Raw genomic sequence first — 22,256 nt, 5'->3', positions numbered from 1 at the left:
TGAGTGTGTAAGCCTGCATGTGTATGTGTGTGGGTGCTTGTGCATTCCCACAATGGGGTCAAACGAGAAAAGAGCAGTACAACTTTCTGCTGTTCAGTGATTTTGGTTTGGCTGGCCTTTTGGCTTCCTTTTTGAGTCAGCGGGCTCAGCAAAGTCATCACACCCTGGCAGCAACCAGCACCTTGGCGAAGACAGAGGGTCTGACCTGAAAGAGGGGCATGGAACTGTGGGAAAGACAGAAAGGAGGCAAGAAAGAAATAAGATCAGAGAACAGAAGAAATAAAAATGAAGAGGAGGGCCAGTAGTAAGGGGGAAAATTAAAGTCGCAGCTGTAAAAGTTGGAAATGAGGGGAAAAAGAGGGAAATTGTAGATGGGGAAACTGCTAAGATAAGTGTGGAAGGGAACTATTGTTTCCCTAATAATGACGTTGATTTATGATAAACTTCTTTTAGATTCGGAAAAGAGAAATCCTGTGGTGAACAAGTTAAGAGGATAAACAGAAGCAGACCCTGAAATGACAGAGAGGATATTGTGCCAATTATTTATTTGCATTGGAAAAAGTATATAAAAAGCTTTAGAGTTTGTAGATTTTGAATACATAAATAAAGGGTCAGCGGGTGTAAGAGAGCTAAAAATAATACAAAACTATGAAGTGGGAGAGGTGAAGTAAAATGAAACTGATGGTGGGAGAAGGAAAAATAAAGAAAGGAGGGATATAGGGCTGGATATGGAGCCGCTGTGCAGTCATTAGACAAATTACATGTACGGAGAGGTTACAATGACTAAAACAGCTTCTAATTGTCTTTAGGAGTGTCAAATTAAGTTTGCATGGCTGGTTTTTCTCAGTTGTCTCCAAGTTGCCTTGTGATGGGAATTACTACAGCTATTAAACCGGGAGCCTCATGGAGGAAGTAGGAGCTGTTGATTTCAAAGTAGCTAAGGTTCCTTAGCAGATGTTTGAAGGAACATCTATGGTTGCAGCAGGTGTTCAGTGGTTTAAAAGCTAAAAGAAAAACAGAAAACAAGATGACTGGGAGTTCACGAATTAAAAAGAAAAAAAAATCAAGCAACTAAACAAGCAAGCAACTAAAATATGAAACTAGTATAGGGCGCAGGAAAGGGAGAGAAGGAGGGACCAGCAGGAGCAGATGAGGAGACTGGGCAGTCATTTATTCAGGAATAAAACTAAGCTCACAAAAAAATAAATAAATAGCAAAATAACAAAGCTTGTGAAATCAGAGTTGGGATGAGAACAATGCCAACACCATGACCAATGCACAATTAATCATGTCCCACCGGGTGGCAGGACGTGAAAGAGGAAGAGAGCACTGATGAAGGAAAGGTGGAGAGAATGATGAGTAATTTCGGATAGAAAACACCAGCAATGGGCAATTTAGAAAGGAGGAGAGTTGAAGAGAGACAATCTTTCATCAGCACTGTCACTAGTTCTAGATTAACATGTAAGGATCTTAGAAGTTGGTTTCAAACTTACATATATCATATATATTCTTCCCTCCTGTGTTATTAGTTACTTTTATTCTTCTCTGTTTCATGTTTCTCTAAGATTCAAATTGGTGAAGGAAGAATATTCTGGGTTTGAACCTGCTGATCAGTGTAGATACTTCTGTCAACATGCTTTTTGGTATTTTCTCTCTGAGTCCAGGTGCACTGGCTTGAACCTTTGTGATACGTGATAGGATATAGTATTTGGATAAAACAAGTCTTTACTATTTAGAATTTGTTCAGACTAACAGAGGTACGGATAAAAAAATGTCTGGAAGTAAAAATCTGGCATATTCCTTAGTTGTTTTCTCTCTCTTCCTGTCTTTCTTCCATAACTTCCTTCCAAACCACAAGCGATTGCCCTGAGATGGTAATCCTGTATCACTGTTTGTATAGTATCAGTTAATTTGATTAAAGTCAACCTTCATTGTGTGGTTTTAGGGACAGCTTTAAAATGTTGACCCCACATTTGGGTTTTAGTTTACCCTGCTCCTCATAGAGCCTGGATGTTGGATGGGATAGGTTTGTATTTCATTTTCGTTTTATTCGGTCCTCAAACTCTTTCAAACGAATTTGGCCCGCTATTGGATACCGTTTCTTTCTTTGTCCTTCCTTTAACTTAGCTGAAGTGCCAGTACAAAAACTTTTATTTTGACATTATGTATCTTTTTCCTTCTATTTGCAGAACTAGAAAAGAAAATGAGAGATTAGGTTTACAAGTCTCTCTTCATTTCACAGATGAAATTAATGAACTGGATTTCGTTGCATTTCGCATCAGATGAAAATTGTTGTTGAAACACCCACAGAAAGCCAAGATTTGATCAAACAATGTGTTACCTACTATTTTTTTAATCCCTTATTACTTTTTTCTGTTGGAATTGTAAATAGCAAAACTTTCCCAGGGTGGTATCCAATGGCAACACTGAAAATGTCCATTTTCACATAGATGAGTCGAGTAAAATGCATGGCTTTTAGAGTTTATTAAATCTAGAGGCTTCACAGACAAATATCCATGCGACAAGAAGAAATGCACACAATCACGACTGCACACACATACTTGAGGGAAATCCAGAAACAAAACACGCTTACAAAGTTTCACCCCAGGCAGCCAGAGCAGGCATATAGTCCCGTGGGAAAATTCAAATCTGAGACAATTCAACGCTCTTAACTCTTATACCTAAAGAACTTTAAAGCCTATATGCAAACGTCATGGAGCTTTTAGAACTGAGCATTTAAGTCTCCAGGGTCAAAAATCACTTTAACTTACAAGCTGAAATCTCCTGATCAAAAGAGACACGCTCAAGGACAGAAGCCATTCATTCGAATATCCCACTCTGTGGCAAACAGAAACTCACCAAGACCATCCAGTTTCACTCACACATCCTACAGAGTCCTTGAACAAATGGAGAGGCAATATTGCATGCCGGCGCTCACGCGGTACACACATACACCTACATATGCAGAAGCATCACAAAGCACTGCACCATTGTGTGACTCTCCGTGACTGATTACTTCAAGGGTCGGTAGCTCCCACCGTCTGACTCAGCGAGACAGACTGCAGCTGTCCAGCCCTCATCGTGCAACTGCATAAACCTGCACACACATTTTTCTGTAGATGCACAGTCGTGTGAAAAACAAGGAACATCCTATTTCAGTTATGAAGCTTTATGTATCAGGACTTCAGTATCTCACCTGAACAACAATGCAAAACATAACGGGCTTAATTAGATATTTATTAAAAACTAAGCTATGAATCAAAAAAGCAGTGTTTCAAAAAAGTACACTCGACGATTCAACTGCGTGCACAGCCTGCTCCGGCAGTAATAACTTCAAGTAATAATTTTCTGTATCGTGTTTCCAGTCTTCCTCATCATTGTGGAAACATTTTGCTCCACTCTTCCATTGATTGAAATTACTCTGACAGACAACCTGAGTCGTTTCATCCATGAATTTAATTTGAAAAGCAAGCTAGGAGATTCTTCTGATTTTCAAAAATATAGAACAACTATTTCATGTCTTCAGTACAAATCCTGCTGTCTGCTTTATTCCAGTCTCAGGATACAACATTACTCTCTCTTGTGGCGAAGGAGTAAAAAGAAAAGGAAAAAAATCCTTGAGGTTAAATTGACCACGTGACCTTTTCCAGTTCCACACATTTCCGGGCCTCTCTTTGTTGCCTGAGCAGCTCCCGAGTGAAGGAGTGGAGAGTGAAGGAGTTAAATGAATGTGTGACCAAAGGAGCGAAGTGCATTTCCTTTTTGCCTCCTCGCCTAAAGCTGTAATGAAGCCTTGGTGAAGACGCTGAAGGCTCTTCACACAACTCAAGGAGTATTTTAGACATTTTGATTGTTGGCCTCTTCCCAGCACCTGTGTGGGAAAGATCTCAGAGAAATGGTCAGACCTGTAACGGCAAAACCAGCACGAGCAGAGCAGACAGTAAATGGCTTAAACAAGTCGATAAGATGCTTCCTATTCTCCTGACGAGCGTAAGCTACTTTTGGGCATCTTTATATCTCTTTTATGCAAATGAAATTAAAGCCTCTATACTCTGTACACAATAATCTTTATGACTTTTAAACTCTTTAATGCCTGACATATAAAAAAAATATATATTTTTTTTATAGTTTTAGTTATACATTGAAATCAAACAACACTTCAATGTTGTATTTAATTTGGCATGAATACATTAGGTATTCAATTTATTTCTTATAATTTTTTAGTTTGTATAAAACTTTTTTTTTTATTGCGCAATGGTGCAAAGCTCTCAGAAATCCATGTATCAAATATGATACAATCCGGCATTTTGGGGCTAATCTGGTTTAGCTACATATACAGTAGGTTTATGACTATTGCAGTTAGACCAAAATACAAGAATGTACACATTTCCAGTCTATCATGACTCCAAACTTTGATAATATTAAATGAAGTATAAATTGAAACCAAATTCCAGTTTAAATGAAGTCTAACTTAAACCAATAGCACCAAATGAAAAAGGTTGTCAAAGGTTCTGTTATGTGCATTTGTTTTCTTGTGGCAGGTTAAACTCACTTTTAGTTATAGTGTCTATAAAGTTTTCTGACAGTAGCTACATGCAAAGACCTCTTTTTAATCCCCCAAAAAAGAAAGAAAAAAGGCCAAAAATGACACATCAGAATCGCAGCAGTTATGTGTATAGTTTGTCTTGGCCTTCCTTGCACAGCAACATCCAGGAGCCTCGGCTTGTTCCACTGCAAAGTCACTATAGTGGTAGAAAGCTGCTGGTTTTAGTTTCATAGCTATTTCACAGGCTTCAGGAAATAGCTTTAAATGCGTTCTCCAGATAACATGCTTGTTCTTGTGGTTTTATATCCATATTGCACATCACTGATAAAGTATTGTTCACACAAGGAGCCTCCAAGATCCTGGGATGAATTTAAATGTCTTTACATCCCAGTCTCCTACACAATCAATGCAAACACTGCCCTCACACTTGTTACTTTTGCGTGCTTTGAATGAGAATCTGCATTTCCTCTGATGCAATTTATCCCTGCTTCAACCCTTCCACCCTGTGTGCCGTTCACCCCATTTTATTTTCTGCTAAATAACATTTTGCATTTAATCTGTCCAATCAATATCTTTTCAGTCACAGAACTGGAATTCCAATTTTAGGTCCTGAAAAGATTCAATTTAGAAGACAGCCATGTTAGCTTGATTGAACTTGATAACATTAATAAAAACACAACCTGTCTTTTGCACTTTGTGTTACGTATTGATATTCAGCAAAATTCTTCTCAATTTTATATGTGATGCAGAAGATTATTTGAGCTTCTAAGGGTATTTTGGTGACTATCAATTGTGACCCAAAATGTTTTTTGTTCTTATTTCATCACTATGCAACCAGTAAAAACATCATCTAACATTCACAAGCAATTCAGAGTAATGCTCTATTTCTATCCTTCCGTCTTTTTGAGGAGGAAATTCAGGAAGAGGAAGTTTATTTAAGGAATCGGGCGTGGCCTATTTACATTTCTTTGTCTGGGACTGTGCTGGTACGTTTGTTTGCTTGTGCTAGGTGTTAGGAAAGGTAGTATCGGCACTGTCACTACCTGGAGCTTGCAGAACGGAGCTTGGTCTGTTGAAGGTGGCAGTGCTGGTGTGGCTTTGGCAGCCAGTACGTTCCCACCTGAAGACCCTGAGACATGTCAGTAGTTGCTGCTCACAGGTATATAGTCAGGTTGTGCTAAGGCCTTTACTGAGTACTAATCCTTCTTGGAGCACAAGTTTCTTGTGTTTATTTGAATCTTTTTTTACTGTACAGGGTAACATTTTTCCCACCACCAGCCCTTTGCCTCCTAAATTGCTGGTGACACCAGACCTTTCTCCATTTTTCCAACAATTTGATTGCTCATGGCATTGGCCTGTTGGCTATAAGGATTTCTAACCAATATATCCTTGTGGTACAGAATGGTTTGGAGTTATTCATATGGGATTTTAGTGTTTCCTTTGTTGACTTTCTCCAAATAAGCCTTAAATGATCCATCCCATCCCACTGTTTTGCATCCTCCAGTGTGGGTATTAAAACCAGTGGTACTGTACACTTAACTTAACTCTAAAAACTCTGCCATTGACATTGTTAATTGGCCGACAACTTCCATCGTGACATAGCACAATAGTTACCATATAACAAATACACAATTATTAGTTTAGACTAGGGCTGGGCGATATGGACCAAAAGTCATATCTCGATATTTTCTAGCTGAATGGCGATACTCTGTATATATCTCGATATTTTTTCTGCGTCATAATTGGGGTTTCCCCCAAAGCATTATAGCATAGCATCTCTGTTAGCTTCATTTTTTTCTGAGGCAAACCCTTAAAAAAACAACCAGTTTTAATACAAAGCCTCGTGCCAAATGTCACACAGGTTCCTTTATTAACAGGTCTGCACAATATCAAAATGTATAAAACAAATGAAATAAAAATAAACTGCCTGCATATATATAATAAAAATGCTTCTTGAATAAAATAAAACAAATATCCCTTTCCTGCATAACAATTAAATTAAAATACACTGTACAATTAATACAATGTAGACAGTAACAGGCAGACTTTTCCACTGAGGTTGAGAGTTGTGCAAATAACAAAACATTTGTGCAAATCTCAAATAAAACATTCAAGTCAATTTGTCACAAAATAAGCTATATCAAAAGAAAAAAAAAATATTATTTATTTATTTATTTTTTAAATCGATATAAACGATATTGTCTCGTACCATATCGCGTTTGAAAATATATCAATATATATTAAAATCTCGATATATCGCCCAGCCCTAGTTTAGACTAGAGATAGTTTCTAAGTTTTTAAGCATCAATTGCAGTGATCACTGTAAATATTTGAAGGTTTGTAAACCCAATAATCTACTACAAGGACTAGACCTTCCTTAGAAGTTGAAGAGATGCACATGGAACTTGATGGTGTGGTGAGGAATCATATAAATCTAAAAATCTACTGAGTGAGTAAAGAAAATTAGAAATCCCAGCAGAAGGAAATATTGTTGCTCTTGGACATGTAATTATGTTATTGACACATGACATTGTGATCTGACACTATTCTGCAGCTGTCATGGCCGACGTAGCCATGAGCCATCCTGCCTACAGACCAGGTTACTGTTCCAAACAGCACCGTAATGACCCGAGAGCCGGGATACGCTTCTCAATGGTTTTATGTTCAGTGAAACATACGAAGACACAATACAATCTTCTCGGGACATTGACTTTACAGAGTTGCTTCTAAATTGAGACATATCGTCACTTTAAGATGTGTGGGATTCAACTTATACGACTTAAACAAAAGCATGTGTTTTAAATCTTTGTTTTGCCGCACCAATGGCTGTTGTATACTTGTTTACACTCATTACGACAGTTTGATAAAGCGATGGGCTCATAAATAAGGTCATGGTATTATTTTGTTGTGCTTCCAGTTTGGCGTTATTTTCCTACAACCGAGTATTGATTTCAGATTTTGGAGCCGGTGGGCTTAAGGTTTTTGCCAGGGAATTCATCAAAAATTAAACCTCAGTGCTTGAACAAGTGAAGTCTTATATTCCAGGCTGATTGAAGAAAATTGAGATAAATTATGGTGTTTTTTCACAAGCAATGATTAACTTTAGCCCCCAGTAAAAAACAAAAAAAGACAATTATCTTTCTGTCAATTGCCCCCCCATGAATGAAAAAGGCTGAGCTATAATCCTCAATGTTTTCTACTTCTCAGGGTTTTTTTAAGTAAGTGTTTGTAACTGAAGACTCAGAGTGAGTAATTTTTGAGAAAGATGGGTGAATGTGAAAATTAACTGCAACTCTAGAAATCTAATACGCTGGTGGAAAACACTTTTCAGATAAGTTTTAAATTACGTGTGGTAATGTAGTCATCACTGCTCACCAATCACTACGCTCCTTTCCACAGACCAAAGCTGATGTTAGACATTAAAAAAGAAACGAATCACACTGAACATAAAGTCAATATTGGTTGTAATCACAGTCATAAAGTTATAATGTTGTTTTGTATTTTAGTGGCACTTTTAACACAGACATTCTGCCTGCGTATTGATCGGAGTCCTTTTAAGGTTGATTGAGCGTAATAGAGATGAACTGATGGTTCACTGTATTTATTCATTTTAATGTTTTCACTAGTTTGCAGTAAGATTTGAATGTTTGCAGCGCAGACTTGTGGAAGCAACTCTGCAGAACTGAAAGCCAATCAAGATTATCTATTTAGGTTTTATTGTCCTGTATTTCATAGATTCATATCATACATACTGTATGTGTTTTTTACTGTGTCAAAGAGCACACAGAAACAACATCAGGGTTTAACTTTAAACATGAGGGTTTAGTAATCGTGTAGAGTAATGCTTTATACACAAGATATGTCTTTTAGGAAAATTTGACTATTAATATCCACATTCCTTCTATCTACACCACTTCCTGGTATTTTATATATTATTTATTTTAATATAAATTACAAATCTTACCAAAACTGTATTCTCTTTTCTGCAGGTGATATAAGTATGGTGCTTTTCCGGATAGTTTAATTTGACTACAGTCTCCCTGTGCCTGTGTTTTCTTGTTTTATTTTTGGTTCTCCAGTAATCTTAAACATCTCTAAAACTTCTGTGGTGACAAACATACCTTTGCCAAACAAAAAGAATCTCAGTCTGGGATTTACAGTCTGAGTTGTTTTCCTCAAGCTTCCGACCCCTTCCACCCCCAATCATTAACTTATGTTATAGATTATAGTTTTATAGAGTAGCAAAGTTGTAAAACATAACGAATATTAATAATAAACAAAACAACCTGTATGTTATCTCAGACTATTTTGTTGATGAAATGATTTGAGGTATTTTCCATGGCCGCTTTAACACTCGGGATCCAAGAATACAGCAGAAGATGTTGAGATGTTGCATGTGAGGGTTTGTGTGCACAGGGGGGGAAAGATTGATGAGTAAGGCTTTGACCTTTGGGTGTAGGCTGCAGCAAAGACACATGTAATAACATCGCTCTCGTTCTCTGTCCCACACGTGCACCCACCCACCCACACACACACACACACACACACACACACACACACACACACACACACACACACACACACACACACACACACACACACACACAGAGCCAAGCATAAACACTAGTGATAGTATCTCTGTGGTGGGTTGGCTCTAAAGAGTCTCCTCCATCACTGACTGCAGCAGCTCTTTAACTGCAACAGAATTTTCACTGTTTTGAAAGCACACACACTAATGCAACAGCATACATGCTGACTCAAATAAGCAAAAAAAACACACACACAGACACACACACACACACACACACACACACACACACACACACACACACACACACACACACACACACACAGACACACACACACACATATGTGCAGGCAAACACACACACATGCTGTTTCAGGGATCATGGCTCTGTCCTGTAACACCACTGCAGAGGTTACTGCAGCCCATCTCATACTAATAAGAAAAAGAACAGCTGAATAGGCATTTTGACACAGAAACACGGTGTGTGGCAAACACCAGTCAGTCCCTGAGCACTCACACAAAAACAAAACATTATTCATTCTTTCTAATGATTTTTTACCATAATTAATAGTTCACATAGCAACAAGTAAGACCACATCCTGGATGACAGGTGTCTATGTGGCAAATGAGAATAGAAGAAGAGCTTTTCAAAACCTTTAGACACCATAACATGACACCCCCCCCCGCCCATACTATACATACTAAATAAAAGTTATGAATTAAGTCACAACAAGATGATATTGTGGTTAGCATTTATCAGTGCGTATGTCTGTGGGAGCTGAACAGCTTCTCGTGTAAAACAGGACTTTATAAAGTACAAAGTAGCTGTTGGACAATTAATTATCGACATGTACTAATGTTAAGTGAGTTTTCCTCCCCCTCAATCTCTCCTTTTACTCACTGAGCCTTGACTGAATCTTCTAAGTCGTTTTTATCTTTGCCGTTGTATCATCTGTAGACTACTTCAGTGTTGCTCGTGCACTTCTGTAATTGTCTGACATCCATCTAAAAAAAATCCCATCATAAGTTTCACCCTCTTCACATGTATTTCAAAGGGAACGTGATACACTGCTGCACTTAGTTGTATGAGCATATGAATCTCTATCCTTCACTCCACAGCTTTAGCATTCAAGGGACATTAATAGAAACAAGTGTTCAGACCAAATCTATAATCTACAACTGCACGCAGTAGGGAACAAGGAATGGAAACAAGCGTTTTGAACAAGCGTTACTTCACTTTGTAAAGAGAGATTCAACCCAGAATGCTCAAGAACTCTGTGTAAAGCATCCTCCTGACCAATTCAATACAATGCATGGCACCAATTCACAGCAAAAGTTGTTTCCAGGCACCAAACACAGAGGTTTAATAAAGTGCAGATCAGTCTTGATTTTGGTGCAATCCCCATCCTGAGTTAGAAAAAAGAGGGGAAAAAACTAGTTATCACTGAATAAAAAAATAATATTTGGAGATCTGATATGACAGGAAAAATGGGATATCTGGCTATGAGCCACATCGTTGGAGAAAAGAAGACTAAAAAGAACAGAGCGAGGAAGGAGCCTGGTGCATCATGGGAGGTCCCCCAGCAGTCTAAGCCAGTGTTCTTCAATCCAGATTCATAAGGCCTACTGCACACCATGCTTTACATATTTTCCTGCCTTCAAACACCTGAGGGAAATGAACAGATCACCAGTCACCTCACTGAGGTCTGCACAGGCCTGTTAACGACCCCTTCAGTTGAATGATAACGGCATAACCGAGGAATTATTCAGGGCTCCTGAGCTATGCTTTTTCAAAAAGTCATTTTCAGCCTGAATCAAAAGGTAGAGGGGATATCTGCATCCCAAATACATAATCACAACATCCATTCTTAAATGTTTCATAGTGGAACTTTAGTTACTGTACACAACCAGTGCTCTGGTTCACACTCCAACGTTACGGTGATGTAATTCATAGCGCTGCACAGATTACCCCACCGCAGAACCCAGTTCGAGCCTCATCTGTTCACCCGTTCACCTTCATTGTCAATTATGGTTGGATTTGGTTAGACGTTAAAAGAAACCCGTGGTCAGGTTTTGATATTAATAAACACGTTGGTTACAAGCTGGCGCGAAGCGGCTTCCCTGCACGGAACGGTTTGCAGAGTCAAAACGCTACCATCTTACAACATCTGCCTTCATTGTGACGTTAATATCTTTTCAGCATGTGGACCGACATCCTCTCTCTGCTGCTCCTGGGGTGGCTGGTCTGGATTATTTTTGCTAAAACGCAGTTTTTAACACAATCACTTCAAATAGGAAAGTACGCACAATTTCAGAGGCTGCACACATGGCCAGGGGGACGTAAACTGAGCTGGGGGAAAATGTCCATAGCATGAAACATAGTTCAGGACTTCTGAATTGTGTTTTTAATGTTTTTCTTGGCTTGAGTCAGCCCAGTCACTGCTTTATTAAGGCAGAGCGATGTTGAAGGGGTCTGAGCGGAGTGAGTCGGAGAATAACTGACGGGGAAATTGCAGAGGGAAATTATTGTTATTCCACAATTAAATTATATGTACTGGGTGGAATCACCCCTGACAGGGCTGACCATATCAGCACGCCTGGTGTGTGTGTGTGTGTGTGTGTGTGTGTGTGAAACTTTATACGCCTACCAAGGCCACTGAGGCTGTACTGGAAGGGAGGAGAATGTACAAAGAGAATCGGAAGGAGGGTGAATTAAAGAGAAAGAAGAGTAACGTCAACAGAGTGAGCAAAAGCAGAGTATTTTAGGGCTGAGTGGGTGTTAGTAAAAACACTGCAAAGTCCCGTAATGACCCTTTTTGAGCCGTCATGACGACAACAGTGGATGTAAAATAAAGCGTCCGTGATTTTTGTGGGTGAAGTCGTCCCGCAGTTAGACTGTATGTTTAGGCACAAACATATCGCAGTTCCTGTAAAAAAAGAAATACTTTCCTCCTGAATTAGGTCCATTTCTCAAGGAGAAATCTGACCTTGTCTGAAAGCATTAAAAACACCCTGTCAAATGTGAAAAATGAACTGGCTTCAGATACAGTATAAAAAATGACAGCTCAGTCTTCATTGCTTCTGAAACAACAATTCGTTGAATACACAAGGTTTCGTTTCGGGTGATATGTAAAGTAGCTTACACTCGCTCTGTGTTCTTTTCCATTGAAATAAATTATCTGTGAAAAGTAAGAAAAAACATAGACGAAGGGCTACACTGGCTCTTGTTGATGTTGGCTTCAACGAGCCTACGAAAAAACGGATTGCCTTATAAATTTGTGGATTTCCCGTGCAGCATTGCTCTTTCATTTAGTCTTATTACATTTTCAGCTTGTTTTTTGGGTTTTTTTTTCCAGCATAAAAAGTTGACCATGATCCATTTACCTAAAAGTTTACCAGCATCTTCCTTTTATTGTTTAGTTTCTGGCTCCTAGACGATAACATAGGACTTTGCTCATTGTGAAATATAGTGGGTGGTTGTTGCTTAATTCAGAGAAAATAAATATAATTGTGAATGTGAATATGAACCCTAGTTATTGTGATATTTTATCCCCGTTCTGTTTTAACTTGATTTCATTTGAAAATAATCCGTTTTTTGTATCTCAGGACTGCAACAAATTCCAATAAAAGTTGGAACAGTAAAGTATTTACCTCTTTGCAATGTTTCCATCTGTTGTTCCAGCACTTGTGAGGCATGCTGGCATTCAGAATATAAAGGAATTAAGTATTTAAGTTATTTTGTCCCATCAAACAAACTTCTTCACGCTTCTTAACACATAATGTTTGTCCTTGTGGCATTTTTCTTTGTTGAAACTCCCCACGTCTGCGTTATTGTTGCCGTTGCGCGTATGTGAGGAGCCCTGATACAATCCCGCACCTTCACAGATAAGAGTCTAGCTGTTGCGCTCGTTGCTTTAAAAGTCTTAAGATATGGATATGGAATATGGATTTGTGTAACTACAGCTATTTCCAGCAACTTGAATAGTCCGTGTTGAATGGACGGTTGTTTGAGATGTCGACACCCCCTCTGGACAAGGTTAATACAAGGTTGTTGGCTTTTTTGCACAGTAAAGTTTTAAATACCTACATGGTGCTTGACAAAGGTTTCCCAAAGTAAAACCTTTTTCAAGAGATTATTCATGTGGCTTCTTGAATCATTAGATTATATATATATATATATATATATATATATATATATATATATATATATATATATATATATATATATATATATATATATATATATATATATATAAAACATGATAGAAGACAAAATATAAACCTCCTTCGTCACACTTTGGTGATTCTCCTTCCATCTTTGCTACTTAAAGACTCAGCCATTTTATACTAAATAATCATTACAATGATTCGTTGGCATTAGTTTGAAATAACATTATTATTGTTATTTTTCTTTCCCCTCCTTGTTAGCACCCACTTGTCTCCTAACCATGTTTTTTTATGGAACATGTTGCAGGCTTGAAATACAAAACCAGATGTCTATAAAATTAAGTCGTCAACAGAGAGAATGAAATATTCTTGCTCCACACAGGCTATTAAAAAAAGAAAAAAAAAGATAGAAACAAAGTAAATTGAAGATATGCTGTTATTTTTCTATCTGCATTTTCTATATTGTCCCAACTTTTTCTGATCTGAGTTTTACATGCGATGGAAGGCGGAAATGTTTATCTTCCTGTTTTCGTATTGCTCAGTAATGAGGAAGCTGTTTGTGTTCTGATTTTCCCGCCATCTGTTGAATGTTTAATAGATGCAGTTTTACCAGCTTGTATGAGTCCATCAATGAAACCTCAAAGTGAATTGCTTTGATGGAAAAGTTTCTTTTTCTGCATTTCTCCCCCCGCTCTCATTTCTGCCTCCAAGTCTCTATATGAAAACCAGAGTGAATCAATAAGCATTGTGTTTCTGCAACGTTCTCAGTGGGGCCGCATGTATGTTTTTCCACCCTTGCTTGTACAGTAATGAGTGACCTTGTTTTCCTTTAGGTCGATACTGCATATGGACAGTGTAGTTTATAAGACAGCTAACAGTCAGAGGCAACAGGGACCTGCTTATGAATAAAACATGAAAAGCAGAGGCACAGATCAAAGCGGTGTATATTCATGTGCGAGTGTGTATTAATGGATGAAGTTACAAGTCCATGTGATTACTGTACAACAAAAATAGATGGGACACACCTTAGTTCAAAAGAAGGGAAATGCATTTGAACCATAAGAAGGATAAAAAACAGACTAAATATGTTTAGTGGAATAGTAGAGGTTTGTATTAAAATACAAGCTTTCTTGGCTTAGTAAAAAGTTATGTACATGTATACATATATACCTATGTGTGTTGCATTGATTTAATAAAAAAAAAAAACTAAGAAATTTGAATATTCAAAAAGTCAGAGACAACATGACACAAAAAAGCCCCCTCAACAGGAACAAATTACACTATGTTACTTTTTTCTCTCTGTATGGTTAAGATGAGGAAGTACACGGGCTTTACGCAGCCCCCTGTATCACAAGCTCTCTTTTAGTAATTTTTTTAAAGCACTGTTTGCTCTGATTGGCTTAAAATGAGAGAGGAGTTCAGGCAGCTACTCATCTTTTGTTAGAGGTGTGCCAAACCAGCCACTGGCACGAAACCAGTGCGGTTTAAGGTGATGTCATTCAGTTTAAAGTCCAAAGGAAAACAAGGCCCAGAGTACAAGTGAGGTGTTTCAGGAGGTTTGCCTTCTGGAAGTGAGAAATATGTCTCCATGGCTTTTGGCTCTGTATCATTTTTTATCTCTTACATGCAAAAACCTACTCAAAGAAGGTGATATAACTTATAACTAAATACTTCAGCATAAGGGGAAAAGGAGGCTTCTTTAATCACATCCAGTTTTTGCTAATCCGTGTTGCTTTGTGCAGCTTTTGACTGTCGTTTTGTGATTGAACATTAATGAAAATGTGTTTTCGAAACATCTAGCGACCTCTGGCTTTTCTGACTTCTTTCCGACTAGTAGGATGAGAAGCTTCATTTTTATTCTGAGAAGTAACTAAATAAGCACTTGAACCTGCCGTTGCACAAAATGTGATCTGACAGCTGTAACCACCAAACGAATAAATGGCCCAGAGGTTGTAGTTTTTTGTATTTTTTAACATTCTGTTTCCCTCTTGTCTTCCCTTTTCCCCTCTATGTTATCTCTATCCAGCACCCTCAACAACAACAACATCACCCTCATCCCCCTGTCCAGCTTCAACCACATGCCCAAGCTGCGGACGCTGTGAGTACACACACACACACACTCACACACACACTCACACACACACACACACACAACTTCAAACATGGAGATGTTAATAAACACGGGCTCCGTGGTTTAACATGGAAAGTGAACTAATGCTCGCAGAAGCACACACTCCCACCGCATGAGCACACACGTTTAGCATAGCAGCGGGGTCTGTGTGTCATCATCTAATCATGCCATAATAAGAGACCTTCTAAACCCGTCTATTGTTTCATGACTGTGAATAATCATGTGGCTATTATGTGCACACAAGTACACTTTAGGACACACACACATACGTAGACACTCAGGGGCGGCTGCAGTGACGCGCGCACGCGTGCAAAGATGCTTGAGTAATGGTAAACTCATTAATGCCACAAGAAAGGCTTGTTAAGGCTCTATAGTTCGATCTGCTTTGATTCATTAGATGAAACCCCCTCTGCTGATGTAAACACACACACACACACACACACACACACACACAAACACTAACGCACAAGTTTGAAGCCAAATCATGCCAACAGATGGATGTGAAGAGGGCTTTGATTTGTGAGTGTGTGTGTGTGTTTTCTCTCTCTGTTTAATTGTATGAAAGTGATATTTTAGTTGCCAAGGCGATGGCACAACATTTAAAAGAGTCTCTGCGACATCAGCGGACACATTCCTCCTGATCACACTGGACTTGAATTCCACCGAAAAACAACCAGCAAAAAAATGGGATTTCCTCCCCAAATGATAATTTTTAAGAGTTTCACGTGTAGTCACATAGCTCTCCTTATCATTAAGAAATGGAGATAGTTAGAAAAGAACTACAACAACAAGAAAACAGGGCATCATTCGCAGAGGGCGACTTATGTATTCAAACCATTTTGGTTATTTGCCTGTTGACCAACAACGTTCATCTACAGTCACATATAGCGAGGTTTCTGTTTTTCCTTCATATTCCTGCTGCTGTAGTGGCAATACAGCTTGAAATCAGCCTTTTGAAATTGGATTTCAGGCACTAGTGTGGTTACACAGTTGCCAGCAGATTGAGGGCAGAGTTACCAATATCCAATATCTTTTAATCAGACATCCTCGTCTGCCTGTTTTCTGTCAACACCTAGTGACTGTCTCCTCTGATTTCCTTGTTTTCCCTCCTCCTATTTCCTCCTTAGTGTTTATGAATCCCATTTCACATTTGTTTCATCCTTTTTTTCTATCTGTGGTACATCTCATATCATCTACAATAAACTGTCTTCTTCTGCTCGCCCTCATTACTTCCTTCCCATTCATTTCTCTTCAAAATGTTTGGACTCACTTTGTTCTTACTATCCAACTCATTTCTTTCACTTCCTCTTTCCATCCTATTCCTTTCTTCCATTTCACTTTTTTCCTCTCTATTCTTGTGCGTTTGATTTCCTTCTTTCCACCCTTCCGTATTGTCCTCTTCCTCCTTGTTCTGTCTTTCCTTTTTTCTTTTCATCCAGAGTCCCCATCTTTGATCATTACGCGTTTTTCTCCCGCGTTCCCTTCTCATCTTCAGCCTACTTGCCTTCTTTTAATTATATTTTCTTTCTTTTCCTTTGCATTCAGAAACTCAGGATGGAAATAGCTGCTTTAATGAATCAAATGTTTGAAGATGTCTCTGGTGAGACGTTGTGGAGATGCGTAAAGCTACGTCTTGATTAAATTGTTTTATCTTGCCTGCAGTCTTAATTTGTGATTTATTCAAACAGATAGTAATAAATGTAAGTGTTTAATTCTTTAGTTTTTTTCTTACCTCGCCCACTTGGTTGTTTTCTGTATAGCTTTACTATCTCCACATATTCTATAAAGAGAAATGATATTAGATCACCGTGTCTGGACCAGAGTCGTCAGTGGAAAGATGAGGACTAGCACTGCTCCAGTGTGTCTGTGTGTGCGTTTATGTGTAATTCACTCCACTAAAGATTCGGCCAGAAACCCTCTGGGTCAGGTCCTAAGAATAAACCCACACTGAGAGAGCCCCACAAAGACTCTCACCTGCCCCCGTGCACAATGCCCGTGGTCACCCTGAAGCATCAGACGCAACAGAGACGATCGTGCTGACTTCCAGCGACACACAAATGCAGCACTTTCCCCTTACCCCCCGCCTGCTCCCATTCTCCCCTGTGTTTTAATCCTACTTGTCAGTAATTAAGGCTAAGCAGGGGGGTGGCTGAGACGTGGCTATCTCCAGGCAGGGGTTTGACTATAAACTGGATTTATAATGGGAGAGCGGTATTAAATCCTGCTGCCCCTGCTGCTAGCATCAATGAGACCATCTCTGTTCCATAACAGGATTTGTCCTCTGCTTTATTACAAAAGGAGGCCTGTCTTCTGAAAGGGTAGATATCCCGGCTGGCATATAATACGCTGACAAGACATTCTGCTGTTCATCTGCTGTCCTCCTCCCCGTCCCCGGCTCTCCTGAGCCGGTGCAGCCTGCAGAGCCTGAAACAGCCCCACATGCACTTTATTCTGAGCAATTAATTAATACTACAAGTTCAATTTAAACATCCTATTAGTATCTAATGTCACTTACAATAGCATAATATGAATCTAAACGACCAGTTTAAACTCTCAGTAGCATCTGTAACGATCACTTGATAAGAGAATCATTTTGGATGATTTACCACAACAAGTACCAAATACATGACCTCCACTTCACCGTGTCTGCAGAGATTTGGATGTAGATTTCATCCCAGATCTGTGAACTGCCTCCACCAGCAAGTTGCTGGCTCTACCAATATATATATATATATATATATATATATATATGTATGTGTATGTATATTTCTTATTTTTTTACTTTTTTAAACTAACATTTTTAACGCCGTGGCCACACTTCATCCATCTCTGTTCTGTCAGAGTGGAGGGGAAACCAGGAAACTAAATGGTTTTTGACAAGCGAGTTGAGTAAAAAATACACCATCTTAACTCTACTCTTTTCAAATGTTGAACCAACTCAGCTCCATCTTTATTGAGCATCGCCACTTTGTCAGGTGCAGTAGGCACCACGAGGTAACATTGTTTAGGGTGTGAAAGGGTGCGTTTGAACCCGTTCAGACTAAATAAAAACACTTGTAAAACCTAAGGAACTTATGAAAAGTATAAAACTCTCAACTAAAACCATTCATTCCTCAATTTCTGAATAAAATGATGTAAAAAAACGGTACAAAATCCATTTAGAGGGTAAAGCTTTGCTTTTATGGCAGATTTCCAACTTTGCTATCATGTTTCTAAATATTCAAAAGAAAAATGATAGAAGCTTGTTCGTATTGGAAATGTTAATTCAACTTGTGGTTTGCTCCAGGCCAGAAAGGTTAAAGGATGCATTTGTAATGCATGTGTCAGGGCAGAGTGATCAGTTAGAGGCCAGGCTAATGCTAAATGGAAAAGGCAAAAGTTTAAATGGGTTTCAGCCTAAAGAAAGTTCCTTGGCTGATTCTTGTTTGCAGCTCTCCTACATTATATATTTCCTCGCGTTGTTGATTATCTTACCCTTCAGTTTCTCATTTATTTATTTATTGGTGATCGTACTCTGTCGCACCACTTTGTGTAAGTCTTAACCGTGAATGGACAGGCGTTTAGCCGCGTTTGGCCCATCTCAGATCGCAGTGTGTCTGTTTCACTCGGCTCTCAGCTTCGTCGTCCTTCCCCAGGACGTAAGCTTTGTGAAACATTAAACATTTCTTACACTCGAGAGCAGACTCAGATAAACTCGCGGAGCTGGTATCGGCAGGGATTGTTTGAATTTTTGTCAGAAGTCGGCTTTCCAGTTGAGATAGTGGAGCTTTTGGACTGGAAAACATTCTGTATTTAACTCTTCCTCCATCTGTTCTCAGCCGTCTGCACTCCAACAACCTCCACTGCGACTGCCACCTGTCCTGGCTCTCTGACTGGCTCCGGGCCCGGCGAGGGTTGGCTCCCTTCACCCAGTGCATGTCTCCTGCCCACATGAGAGGCCTCAATGTCCCAGATGTGCAGAAGAAAGACTTTGTGTGCAATGGTAAGTGAGAAGTAGCACCTACTGTATTTGCATGTATTGCACATCTCTCCGCTTCTCACCTTCAGTATCTTCAAAGCTGTATTACCTTTTCTCAACTCTGGTCATTGAATAAAATCCAACAAGCAAGCCGTTGAATGTCACTTTATTTAAGTCCCAGTAGGTCCTATTTTTTCTTTCCTCACAGACTGACGAGGTTGCTGTTGAAACTGTACTCAATGCCATTCAGGTGCCTCTCTAATGGCGCTTTTACACTAGTACCTACTCAGCCCGACTCCACTCAACTTGTCCTCGTTTATTTTTGATACCCAGATGAAAAGTAGGCGGGTTGGAGAAAAGCTGCTGTGACGTATTTGATTGTGTGATCTAAACGGAGAAGACAACAACACTAAAGATGTAGAACCTGGAGGAGATGATAGATGTGCTGCTGGGTCTATGGCTTGTGTTCGATACCAAGTTAAAAAATGAGAGTGAGAGAAGCTTCAAGCGGCAACGCCTTTTAGTTTTTGTTTGTTTGTCAGCTGGGAGCCGCGAGCAGCTATGAAGAGACAGAGCTCCTGGTGGATCTGGTGGTTCCTTATCGCCCATCTAGATCCCTTTTTAATTCTCTCCTCAGCCACCAGGTTTTTTTTTTTTTCACATATTTTTATTGGGAACCGATGACATACAGAAATCCAACACAAGATACATGGTCCTCCGTATTTTTTTCCCCCATTTTTTGAGAAAGGCGTGCTAAAACCTGAACAGAGCAGCACTTTCCAACAACCCCCCCACCCCCCTCAACTTTAGAAAAATAATGTAAAAAGAAAATGAATTAATTACTAAATAAACAGAATAAAACAAACAAAACAAAACCTGTAAGTGATAACAAGAGTACATAAAAAGGATGAAAAAGAGACTATATAAAATCAGCTAAATGAAATAAACCGAACACACAAAAAACAAATTAATTATACAAAAAAAATAAGTTATACCACCAAACAGACTTCTGCTGCCATTGCTGGTGGAATAAAATGAACAAGAAGCCGAGAGTCGCTGTTGTGCTGATTTCCGCCTCCTGACTCAGAAGTCTGACGGCCCCGCCCTCTGACCAATCGGTGGCCTGTAGTGTGATGACGTCACACTATACAGACGATAGACGATACAGGCCCACTCAGCCGTTTAGAACCTCGGCAGAATAGATACGGAAAATGTATCTACTCCACCCGCCTCCACCCGTAGTGGAGAAGCGCAAAAACCGGGGCGAGGCGAGTCGAGTGGGGCTGAGTAGGTACTAGTGTAAAAGCACCATTATAAGCCTCTCATCCCATGGACGGACCGTACGTCTCACTTCTCGGGCCGCGGCTGTCGACAGTAGTCTTCCCCACCACAGTCTGCAGCAGGTGCAGACCTGGTTAGCGTCAGCTACTCCAAGCTCACTCATGCTGCAGAGCAGAACAAACAGTACTGTCGGCAACTGCAGCGTAAGACAGTGGGGCAGTCCGTCCAGGAGATACCCACCTGGGAGGCGGCTGAATGACATCCTAATCAGTATGCAGGTAGGGTCGCGCTTTAAGACCCTACCAGGGCTGGCTGGTGAGCAGCGACTAAACTCTTGCATCAAAATATGGACGTGTGGCAGCTTTAAAGTGCACACCTTTATCAGGTGAAGCATTTCAGTCTCTGCTTTATTGCAACCACTCCTCAATAATGCAATGAAGGGGGGAAATCAATCTTCTAAAATAATGCATTTCTTTCACAAAGGACTGAGAACACAGCGGGGATGATTCAGCAACAGAGATATCAGCATTACATAGTTTTTTTAGTGTAAACTGTTTGACTTCAAGGTAATACCATGCAGAGGGGGTAAAGCATCTCAAGGCCATCATTACAGGCTGTGTTGTTTTGATCTCCACACAGCTCAGCGTTAAGATTATGATACTGAAAGAATAATATGGTTGACAGTGTGTAATCAACTAAGAGGCCGGTGTAGGAGCTGTAGTGTTATCAGCTGCAATTAATGCACATAGGCTTCTGATTCAGCTTCCTCCGCTAATAGACCGGCGGCCTCTCTATTAGCCTTAACTCTTTTTCTCACATGTTACAAGGCGGGTCTCCTCTCCTCATTCCGCTCCTTCACTCAAGTGTCAGTTGTGAACCTGTCCTTTCTCTTTCTTCTCTTTCTTCACATCATCTCTGCTTTCTGCCTTTCAACATGCATCACTTTTTCCTTTGGTTGCGTTACATTCTTTTTTTTTTCATCTCTGTTCCCGTGTTGCTGCTATTTCAAGCACTTTTTATCTATCTCCTCTCCTGCTCATATCTTGCGATATTTTATGTGCATATTTTGGTCAGATTATATGTAACATCAATATTCAGTTTCTTCCTGTCTCATATCAAAAGATTGCATGTTTTTCCCCGAAGATTTTTTTTTTTTTATGCATCAAAAACCACACAGCTATCAAAAGGCACTAAAATCCTTGCTGAAGCTGAGACTAATCCCACATGGGAAAAACACGATAGAATATACAAAAGCATCATAAAGAGTTGTAAATAAAATCAAAATGGAAAAAAAAGGATGATTGTAGAATATAAATAAGTGTAAATGTGGCTCCAGGCAAGTTCTTCTTCTTGTGTTTGGCAACAGGACTAATGAAACCCATTTCATATTCATTGAAATAAAGGCCAGTCGCTGAGAATTTTCTCATTGCTGCGGTTGTTGTTGCTTGTAGCATCTGCAGTCTTACGTACGTTGTTCTCCACAGGTCCAGCGCAGACGGAACCGAGGACTTGTGCTCCTCAGGTGTCCGTGTGTCCAGCCAGCTGCAGCTGCAAGGATAATATCGTAGACTGTCGTCGTAAAGGTCTCGCCGAAATCCCAGCGAACCTCCCAGAGGGCATCGTTGAGATGTAAGAGGCCTTTATT

The 22,256-nt window shown here is 39.6% G+C and overlaps 1 protein-coding gene across 2 annotated transcripts in view; it reads left to right on the top strand.

Moving 5' to 3' along the window:
- The window catches only part of slit3 (slit homolog 3 (Drosophila)), a 284,688-nt gene that overhangs the window by 191,526 nt on the left and 70,906 nt on the right, over positions 1-22,256 (top strand). For both annotated transcript variants that reach the window (XM_061724858.1, XM_061724857.1), the window contains exons 7-9: positions 15,268-15,339; positions 19,191-19,354; positions 22,096-22,240. In XM_061724858.1, coding sequence (XP_061580842.1) covers positions 15,268-15,339; positions 19,191-19,354; positions 22,096-22,240 — 381 coding nt within the window. The remainder of the gene's footprint in view (positions 1-15,267; positions 15,340-19,190; positions 19,355-22,095; positions 22,241-22,256) is intronic.

This window comes from Cololabis saira, chromosome 7, assembly GCF_033807715.1.
Source record: "Cololabis saira isolate AMF1-May2022 chromosome 7, fColSai1.1, whole genome shotgun sequence".
NCBI classification, from domain to species: Eukaryota; Metazoa; Chordata; class Actinopteri; order Beloniformes; family Belonidae; genus Cololabis; species Cololabis saira.
This window is presented reverse-complemented; position numbering and strand designations above follow the sequence as displayed.